This window comes from Myotis yumanensis, unplaced genomic scaffold (assembly GCF_028538775.1).
Source record: "Myotis yumanensis isolate MYYU_CA2020_CCGP unplaced genomic scaffold, mMyoYum1.0.hap1 SCAF_2, whole genome shotgun sequence".
NCBI classification, from domain to species: Eukaryota; Metazoa; Chordata; class Mammalia; order Chiroptera; family Vespertilionidae; genus Myotis; species Myotis yumanensis.
Window position 1 is genome coordinate 817,559 of NW_027223753.1, and position 9,948 is coordinate 827,506.

General features: G+C 67.2%; 1 protein-coding gene across 2 annotated transcripts in view; it reads left to right on the top strand.

The window, feature by feature from the left end:
* The window catches only part of PRKCZ (protein kinase C zeta), a 62,393-nt gene extending 52,806 nt beyond the window's left edge, over window positions 1-9,587 (top strand). For both annotated transcript variants that reach the window (XM_070403878.1, XM_070403879.1), the window contains exons 11-18: window positions 1,160-1,246; window positions 3,546-3,681; window positions 3,821-3,908; window positions 6,732-6,851; window positions 7,166-7,245; window positions 7,538-7,627; window positions 8,318-8,433; window positions 8,874-9,587. In XM_070403878.1, the coding sequence (XP_070259979.1) occupies window positions 1,160-1,246; window positions 3,546-3,681; window positions 3,821-3,908; window positions 6,732-6,851; window positions 7,166-7,245; window positions 7,538-7,627; window positions 8,318-8,433; window positions 8,874-8,961 (805 nt within the window). In that variant the 3' untranslated portion in view covers window positions 8,962-9,587. The remainder of the gene's footprint in view (window positions 1-1,159; window positions 1,247-3,545; window positions 3,682-3,820; window positions 3,909-6,731; window positions 6,852-7,165; window positions 7,246-7,537; window positions 7,628-8,317; window positions 8,434-8,873) is intronic.
* Window positions 9,588-9,948: the final 361 nt, after the last annotated feature.

The window sequence follows — 9,948 nt, forward strand, 5'->3', positions numbered from 1 at the left end:
GGCATGTTTGTTGGGGGGCATGTTTATTGGGAGGTGCTGTTTGCAGGTCCCTGGGGCACGGAGGTCCCTGTGGCGGCAGCCCCCCCCCCCTCCCAGGCGGCCCCTCCTACTGGCCTCCTCCTGGGGGTTCATCGTTTCCTGCATTTCCCACGTCCCTGCCTGACTTTGGTCCAGGGCAGTTGCCTCTCTTGTTCGGAGCCCGCCCTCCGGACGGACGGACGGACGCGGGGACAGAAAGGGGCCTCTCCCTCGCTCGCCCCGTGGAGCCGCGACCTACAAACCCGAGGGTATTTCTGGAAAACCGTGCTGGAATTTAATTTTTAAAACGGGACCTGATTCAATTAGACAAAGAGCTTATCCGGAAAGAACCGGCTGGTGAATGGTCGGGAGACGCGTGCGCCTCTGACTACACGATGGGTCTCGGTTCTGTGACTCCCAGGACCCCCCAGCCCGGGCCTGACCCCAGCGGCCCCTCCACTGCTCCCCAGAGTCGCTGCGGCCGGGTCAGCACTGACCCCGGACCCAGGCCTGCTGCCCGCTGGGCACAGGGACCAGGCTCCGCCCCAGTCCCACCGGCTCCTCCCTCCCTGATCCTGCGCCCGCAGCCTCCCCTCCCCGGCCTCCACCCTCTCTCCTCCGCCGCCCCTGTCCCCTCCCCGGAGCCCATCACTCAGCGGACAGGGTCCCTCACCGGCCGCGTCCTCCCCTCCCCCGGCCGTGCCCCTGGCCATCGTCTGGTGGCCTTTCCTCCGCCTGCGGAGCTGGCCCCGTGTGTCCAGGCCTCTCCCTTCTCCCCGAGGCCGACCCGCTCCGCTTGGAGAGCGGGAGCTGTGGTCAGCACCGCCTGCGGGTGGTCCAGACCCGCGTCTCCCTGGCAACGGGGTGTTGAGCGTCTCTCCGGGTCCCGTGCGCTGTCAGCCGGGACACGGGGACGTGCAGTGCGGGAGCAGCGCCCCGGTTCGTGCTGTGCGCTCGGGCTCGGGCTCGGCCAGGCTCCTGCGGGGTCCCCTCCCTCCCAGGGTGTCCCCTCCCGCCCAAAGCCCACGAGCGCCTCCCCCCTGGCCCAGGAGCAGCTCAGGGGACCCGGCCACCGCCGGCCTGGACCCCCCGGAGGGTCCCGGGCCCCTGTGGTCTCAGCCTCCGCCCTCCCTCCCCGCAGGCTGTTCCTGGTCATCGAGTACGTCAACGGCGGGGACCTCATGTTCCACATGCAGCGGCAGCGGAAGCTCCCGGAGGAGCACGCCAGGTGGGCGGGGCGGGGGCGGGGCGGGGAACAGGTGGGCGGGGGCGGGGCGGGGAACAGGTGGGCGGGGCGGGGCGGGGAACAGGTGGGTGGGGCGGGGGAACAGGTGGGCGGGGCGGGGAACAGGTGGGCGGGGACGGGGCGGGGCGGGGAACAGGTGGGTGGGGCGGGGAACAGGTGGGCGGGGCGGGGAACAGGGGGGCGGGGCGGGGGCGGGGCGGGGAACAGGGGGGCGGGACGGTGTGCGGGGCCGGGGCAGGTGGGAGGGGCCAGAGATGGCCGGGTGGGGGGCTGGTGGCGATGGGAGGGGCTGAGGGGGTGGGGTAGGTGGGAGGGGCTAGGGGCAGGGCCGGCGGGAGGGGTCAGAGAGGCCGGGTGGGAGGGGCTGGGGGCCAGGTGGGTGGACTAGGGGCGGGGCTAGTTGTGGTGGGAGGGGCTAAGGGTGGGGTGGGTGGGAGGGGCTAGGGGCGGGGCCAGTGGGAGGGGTCAGAGAGGCCGGGTGGGAGGGGTTGGGGCCAGGGGTGGGGTCGCCTCCTTGGGGGGGCCAGGCGCGTCGGGGGCGGTTGCGGGGAGCCAGGGGTCAGACGGGGACCTCCAGCAGGGAGCTGCTGGAGGAGTGAGTTTGGGGGACGGGGTGCCCCGCTCTCCCGCGTGTGGCCTCCAGGAGCCCGTGGAGCCTCCAGGGAAGCGGGTTCGGGGGAGGAGCTACAATTTCGCCTTTTCATCCCCCGAGTGGGGGCAGGTGCTGCCTGAGCCCGGGCGCCGCAGAGCGGGGTTCGCGGGGTTCGCGGGCGCAGACAGGGAGGGTCGCTGTGCTCTCTGACCGGCGGGACGGACGCCCCTTCCTCTCGGACGCCCCTTCCTCTCCGCGGCCCCAGGTCCACACCCTCGCGCTCCCGTTTCCTCCGGTTCCTCCTCCCTCGTGTCCTCACTTGGCAGAGCTCCGTGCCGCCGCGGTGGTGACCTTAGAGCAGTGGTCGGCAAACTGCGGCTCGCGAGCCACATGTGGCTCTTTGGCCCCTTGAGTGTGGCTCTTCCACAAAATACCCTATGCGGGCGCATGTACAGTGCGATTGAAACTTCATGGCCCATGCGCAGAAGTTGGTATTTTGTGGAAGAGCCACACTCAAGGGGCCAAAGAGCCACATGTGGCTCGCGAGCCGCAGTTTGCCGACCACTGCCTTAGAGCCTTCGGGGAAAGGCAGTTAATAAACCACAATCGCACGCTCCCCTTTTCTGATTTGGTGACACTCGAAGGACATAAAATGTACCATGTTCACCGTTCCTGCGCGCACAGCTCAGGTGTAGCAAGCACGTTCACAGCGCTGCGCAGCCGGCACCTCCATCCTTTCTAGAACTTTCCATCTTCCCAATGAACACTCTGTCCCCATTAAACATCCCTCCCCCGGCCCCTGCACCACCGTCTCCTCTGTCCCTGGACCTGAGCCTCCAGGGCCCCCTGGGAACGGGATCACATGGCCTCTGCTCTTCTGAGTCTGGCTTTTTAAAAAATATGTTTATTTTTTTAATTTTTAAAAATATATGTTTATTGACTTCAGAGAGGAAGGGAGTGGGGGAGAGAGAGAGAGAGAGAGAAACATCAGTCAAGAGAGGATCATGGACCTGCTGCCTCCTGCACGCCCCCTACTGGGGATGGAGCCCGCAGCCCGGCCTGTGCCCTGACCCCCTGGTTCACAGGTGGACGCTCAGCCGCTGAGCCTGCTGGCCGGGCAGCTCCGCTCCTGTCTAAGGGAATGTCCCGTGTGTGATGGCCACGTGTTGTGTGTCCCTCTGTCCATCTGGGACCCGGCTGTTGGCCCTTGTGGCGAGCGTGCGTGATGCTTGGACGAGGGGCAGGTGTCTCTTCGAGGCCCTGCTCCCAGTTCCTCGGTGGCAGCCCCAGACGTGGGGGTGCTGGGTCGTGGGGTGCTGGGTCGCGTGGGCCTTCTGTTCTCCGATCCCCGAGGCCCCTCCACGCTGCCTTCCACGCGGCTGCACCTTTACGTCCCCCCCCCAGTGCCCGGGATGCGCTGCTCCCCGTCCTGTCGACACTTGTGCTTTGGGTGTTAGTTTGTGGGTGCCCACCCCCATGGCCAGGGAGGGTAATTGTAGTTTTGATGTGCGTTTCCCTGGCAACGAGGATGTTGAGCGTCTTTTCCAGTCCTGGGGGCCCTGTGCCCTGTGAGCCGGGGACATGGGGCGTGCGACGCGAGAGCGGCCCCCCCAGTTCGTGCCGTGTGCCGGGCCTCGCCTGGCTCCTGGGGGCTCCGGGGGGCTCCTGCTGACCCAGGGGCCCCCGCAGGTTCTACGCCGCGGAGATCTGCGTCGCCCTCAACTTCCTGCACGAGCGGGGCATCATCTACCGGGACCTGAAGCTGGACAACGTGCTCCTGGACGCCGACGGCCACATCAAGCTGACGGACTACGGCATGTGCAAGGCGAGCGCCGCCCCCCCCTTGCCCCCCCTTACGCCCGCCCCCCCTCGCACTCGCCTGGTCCTGAGTGGTTCTCTCCGAGGCACGCGGCCCCCCAACAGCCGGTCGACCTCCCTCCTGGTAACCACCCCTGTCCCCACAGGAAGGCCTGGGCCCCGGTGACACCACGAGCACGTTCTGCGGGACCCCCAATTACATCGCCCCGGAAATCCTGCGCGGAGAGGAGTACGGTGAGCGCGGGTGGGGGTGGGGGGACCTCCAGAAGCGCCTCCTGGGGACGTGGTCACAGGGCAGAGAGGGAGGGAGGGGCCTGGCCCGGCACCAAGAAGAGGGCTCATTGACCAGGTCACACCTGAAACGCTCGCCCTTCCCTTGTGCCCAGCCCCGGCCGCCCTCTGGCCTCTGCCCTGTTTGAGCCCCTCAGCCCCCCCTGTGGCCTCAGGTGTTGGCCCGAGTGTCCCCGGAGGAGGGCCCTGGGCCGGGAGGAGGGAGAGGCTCGCAGACCGCGCCCCGAGGCAGGGGGGTACCGCCAGGGCGGATGCAGGAACCTGCCCTCTCCGATGATCCGCGCCCGCCTCCATCCATCCCCCTCGGGGGAGCAGACGGGAGATGGGGCCTGGGCCAGCATTTTCTTTTTCTTTTTTCCTAAATTTTTTTATATGTGTTCATTGACTTCAGAGAGGAAGGGAGAGGGAGAGAAAGATAGAAATATCAACGATGGGAGAGAATCATGGATCGGCTGCCTCCTGCAGCATGTGCCCTTGGCGGAAATCAAACCCGGGACCTTTCAGTCCGCAGGCTGGCGCTCTATCCACTGAGCACACCAGCCAGGGCCTGGGCCGGCATTTTCTTTTTCTTTTTTCCTAAATTTTTTTATATGTGTTCATTGACTTCAGAGAGGAAGGGAGAGGGAGAGAAAGATAGAAATATCAACGATGGGAGAGAATCATGGATCGGCTGCCTCCTGCAGCATGTGCCCTTGGCGGAAATCAAACCCGGGACCTTTCAGTCCGCAGGCTGGCGCTCTATCCACTGAGCACACCAGCCAGGGCCTGGGCCGGCATTTTCAACGAAGCGTCTCCCAGATGCCGTCACACATTCCTGAGCCGTTTCTCTGTCGTTGGAAGGGGGGTGGGCAGGGTGGGCAGCGCTGGGGGCACTGCCCTGACGTCACTTACAGCCAGAGGAGGGCAGGTCGCTGGCCCCAGGGAGAGACCCCGCAAACCTGCAGTGGGCTCCCTACCCCCCCCAGACCTTCCTCAGGTCAGCTGTGCTCCACCATGAAACAGTGAGCGTAGAAAACCTGTAGCAAGTGTCGTAGAGACGGGGCCATTCAGACGGGCAGGAACGAGAGAGCACCGCTGTCCCACCCACCAGCTCAGCTTGATGTGTGTGTGCGGGGCGGGGGGGGGGGGGGGGGGGATGTGGTATGAGTGTGTGTTGTGGGGGGGTGAGGTGTGTGGGGGGGGTGAGGTGTGTGTGGGGGGGTGAGGTGTGTGGTGTGTATATGTGTGTGGGTGGAGGTGGGGGGGTGAGGTGGGGGGGGTGAGGTGTGTGGGGGGGGTGAGGTGTGGGGGGGGGTGAGGTGTGTGGGGGGTGAGGTGTGTGTGGGGGGGTGAGGTGTGTGGGGGGGATGAGGTGTGTGGGGGGGTGAGGTGTGTGGGGGGGTGAGGTGTGTGGGGGGGGTGAGGTGTGTGGGGGGGTGAGGTGTGTGGGGGGGTGAGGTGTGTGGGGGGGTGAGGTGTGTGGGGGGTGAGGTGTGTGGGGGGGGTGAGGTGTGTGGGGGGGTGAGGTGTGTGGGGGGGGTGAGGTGTGTGTGTGGTGTGTATATGTGTGTGGGTGGAGGTGGGGGGTGTGGGGGGGGGTGAGGTGTGGGGGGGGGTGAGGTGTGTGGGGGGGTGAGGTGTGTGTGTGGTGTGTATATGTGTGTGGGTGGAGGTGGGGGGTGTGGGGGGGGGTGAGGTGTGGGGGGGGGTGAGGTGTGTGGGGGGGTGAGGTGTGTGTGTGGTGTGTATATGTGTGTGGGTGGAGGTGGGGGGTGTGTGGAGTGTGTTGTGGGGGGGTGGTATGAGTGTGTGTTGGGGGGAGCGGCGTGGGGGGGGTGAGGTGTGTGGGGGGGGTGAGGTGTGTGTGGGGGGGTGAGGTGTGTGGGGGGGGGTGAGGTGTGTGTGTGGTGTGTATATGTGTGTGGGTGGAGGTGGGGGGTGTGTGGAGTGTGTTGTGGGGGGGTGGTATGAGTGTGTGTTGGGGGGAGCGGCGTGGGGGGGGTGAGGTGTGTGGGGGGGGTGAGGTGTGTGTGGGGGGGTGAGGTGTGTGGGGGGGGTGAGGTGTGTGTGGGGGGGTGAGGTGTGTGGGGGGGTGAGGTGTGTGGGGGGGTGAGGTGTGTGGGGGGGGGTGAGGTGTGTGGGGGGGTGAGGTGTGTGGGGGGTGAGGTGTGTGGGGGGGTGAGGTGTGTGGGGGGGGTGAGGTGTGTGGGGGGGTGAGGTGTGTGGGGGGGTGAGGTGTGTGGGGGGGGTGAGGTGTGTGGGGGGGGTGAGGTGTGTGGGGGGGTGAGGTGTGTGGGGGGGTGAGGTGTGTGGGGGGTGAGGTGTGTGTGGGGGGGTGAGGTGTGTGGGGTGTATATGTGTGTGGGTGGAGGTGTGGGGTGTGTGGAGTGTGCTGTGGGGGGGTGAGGTGTGTGGGGGGGTGAGGTGTGTGGGGGGGTGAGGTGTGTGGGGGGGTGAGGTGTGTGGGGGGGGTGAGGTGTGTGGGGGGGTGAGGTGTGGGGGGGGGTGAGGTGTGTGGGGTGTATATGAGTGTGTGTGGGGGGAGTGAGGTGTGTGGTGTGTGTGTTGTGGGGGGGTGGTATGAGTGTGTGTTGGGGGGGGAGCGGCGTGGGGTGTGTGCTTGGAGGTCAGGCGCGGGAGGCAAGGCCAGGTGACAGCCCAGACTCCAGGGCAGAGCCAGATTGGGGTCCCGGCCTTGAGGTGAGCGGCCCCCAGGACGCGGGCGGGAGGTCGGGGCACGTTACACCCCAGACGGCCCCCAGGCTGATGGGCCTGTGCTCCCTCCAGGGTTCAGCGTGGACTGGTGGGCGCTGGGCGTCCTGATGTTCGAGATGATGGCCGGGCGCTCCCCCTTCGACATCATCGCCGACAACCCCGACATGAACACGGAGGACTACCTGTTCCAAGGTGAGGGAGGCCGGAGGGTCCCCGCTCTCAGACCCGGCGGGGCGGGGGCTGCCCCTTCCAGCCACCCTAGGGCTCCCTGCCACCAGGGCACCTGCCCCTGCGCCCTGGCCTGGGTTGTCCCCGCAGCGCCCTCTGGCGGCCGAGTGCGGAAGGGCCTGGGGACACTGGTTCATCCCGGATGAACACCTTCGGCCACGGCCACGGATGCCGGGTCTGTGGGTGGCAGACCCTGCTGGGCTGTAGGCTCCCTCACTGCGGGCCCAGCGGACGGGGGGCTGGCGGGGACGCGGCCTCTCACCACGACCCCTTCGCAGTGATCCTGGAGAAGCCCATCCGCATCCCCCGGTTCCTCTCCGTCAAGGCCTCCCACGTCCTGAAGGGGTTCTTGAACAAGGTACGCTCGTGGCCGGGACGCCGCCACCTCCCGGGGTCCCGCGCCCTTCGGGGCCGAGGCTCCGCCACCGGCTCCGTCACTCCCGGGGCTCTGGGTGCCTCGTGGGTGGGAGCTGCCTCCTAGTCCAGCTCGACCCGGACCCGGCGACTCTTACCCTCGACCAAACAGAACGGCGGGAATTAGACACCAAAGGACCCGTGCGGGGAGGCTGGCGGTGCTGGCCAGGAGCAGGGGCTGGCGGACACTTCTTTGCTTTGTGCTGACCGGTCCTCATTTGAACTCTGACCCTTAGGACCCCAAAGAGAGGCTCGGCTGCCGGCCACAGACTGGGTTTTCCGACATCAAGTCTCACGCCTTCTTCCGCAGCATCGACTGGGACCTGGTAATGGGGTCCCCCTCCCCCGTCTGAGGGCCTGAGGCGGGGCTGGGGGGACCTGGAGCCCACGTGACAGAACAGGGAGAGGGGGACCCATAGGCCCCTGGGGGGTCCGGCCCAGCATCGCCTGGCCATGCCGCCCGGGTCCGTGGGGTGTCCTGGCCGGTGACCACCCCGTGGTGGTTCTGTGCGGGGTCCCGGGGGAAGGGGCGTCCTCTGGTTCCGTGTGGGTTTGTTTTCTGAAGCCTGGCGCCCGCCCCGCGGGAGGCAGCCCAGGGGCTCCAGCCGCCGAGTTCAGCCGCGGTTCCTGGTATTAGAGGAGAAGGAGCCCCGTGTGTTGGGACGTACACGCGGTGGCAGTTACTGAATAGGCCTTTAAGGTGTGATGTTTTGGAGGAAAACAGATTATATTAATGGAGTAAATGTCGAACTTCAGCTTGAATTGGGTCTGACGAGGGCCCCGCAGCCCTGGCCGGTGTGGCTCAGTGGGTAGAGCGTCGGCCTGCGGACTGAAGGGTCCCGCGGGGTCTGGGGCGGCTTCCCTCTGAGGCCCCAGCGGGTGGCGTCTGCTGGCTCCGCGTTCTCGCTGCGCTCGGCCCTCGGGTCTCGGCCGTGGAAACGCCGTGTGCCTCCCGGTCGCGGTCTGCGGAGCCGCCGAGGATGGGGACCCTGACGTGACCTCTCGCGTGTCCCCAGCTGGAGAAGAAGCAGGCGCTGCCGCCCTTCCAGCCGCAGATCACCGACGACTACGGCCTGGACAACTTCGACACGCAGTTCACCAGCGAGCCCGTGCAGCTGACCCCCGACGACGAGTAAGCCCGGCGGCCGGGGGGGACCTCTGTCCTGCGGGGGGCGTGGGAGGCGGGGCCGCGGGGGCCGCTGTCCTGCGCAGGGCGTGGGGGCGTGGCCAGGGGGTGGACCTCTGTCCTGCGTGGGGGCGGGGCCGTGGGGACCTCTGTCCTGCGCGGGGCGTGGGGGCGGGGCCGTGGGGACCTCTGTCCTGCGCGGGGTGTGGGAGGCGGGGCCGCGGGGGCCGCTGTCCTGCGCGGGGCGGGGCCGTGGGGACCTCTGTCCTGCGCAGGGCGTGGGGGCGGGGCCGTGGGGACCTCTGTCCTGCGCGGGGCGTGGCCATGGGGGGACCTCTGTCCTGCGCGGGGCGTGGGAGGCGGGGCCGCGGGGACCTCTGTCCTGCGCGGGGCGGGGGCGGGGGCGGAGGGAAGCCCTGCAGCTGAGCCTGCGCCTGTGCCCGCAGGGACGTCATCAAGCGGATCGACCAGTCCGAGTTCGAGGGGTTCGAGTACATCAACCCGCTACTGCTCTCCACCGAGGAGTCCGTGTGAGGCGCCGGCCGTGGACACGCCTGTGAATGACCCGCGCCTTGGCCGCCGCGCATGCATGCCGGGGAGGACGAGGACGCCGCGGGACCCGCACCGGCGCCTCGGGCGGACCGCCCCGCATCGCCCGGCCCGCGCCGGAGAACTTGCTAATTGTGCCCGCGGCGCGGAGGCCCGCGGGGACCGCGTCCGAGGGAGACACGGGCCCTCGATTTCGAAGGTGCACACTTTCCACAGAAACGGCCGCGCGCCGCCGGGGACTCGCCTGTAAACCGAGGAATAAACGTGCGATGGTGTAGACGCCCCGCTGCCTTCTTTGCGCGGCCGCAGGAGCGCACTGCGCGGGCGGGACGGGAGGCCAGGCGCCCGCGGCCGAGGACTGTGGAAGGTTTTCTAAGCCCCGGTAAGTTCCTGTTGTTAATATTTAACAAGTATTTTCCTACTGAGCATGTGAGTAGCCGTGTGGTCTGGCGCTGACGCCCCTCCTCCCCCGCGGGTGCCTCGGTCCCGCCGGCGCCAGTCGGGCATCGGACGGTGGGGATGCTGACGTGTTGCTCACCGGAGCAGCAGCAGGCCAAAAACACAAGGAAACTGAAAACTAAATCTGCTCAAATATATTTCTGCAAACACTGCGCAGTGCCTACCTGATGTCTTGTGTTACGTGTTAGATTCGGGGGAACGTTTTTTGTCGGTGCCGCTGGTTCCCGCGATGCTCAGAATTAGGACAGTTAAGATGTGTGTGTGACGGGCGAGGCGTAGAGCGAAGGACCCGGAACCGCAGGCACCAGCAGGGCTGGCTCCCCGCCTGCGGCAGCGTCCCCGCACCGCCCTCCTCGGGTAAAGGGGCCGCGTGCAAGCCAAACCGAAGGTTTTCTAGAAAGAGGTGAATCTTCTGGGTTCTTAAGTCCCTAGCACGTTAGCTGGACACCGAGTCCCCCAGCGTCCCACGAGAGCACGGCTGCACCCAGGCCCCTCTGCGCCTCCGTGGGGCGG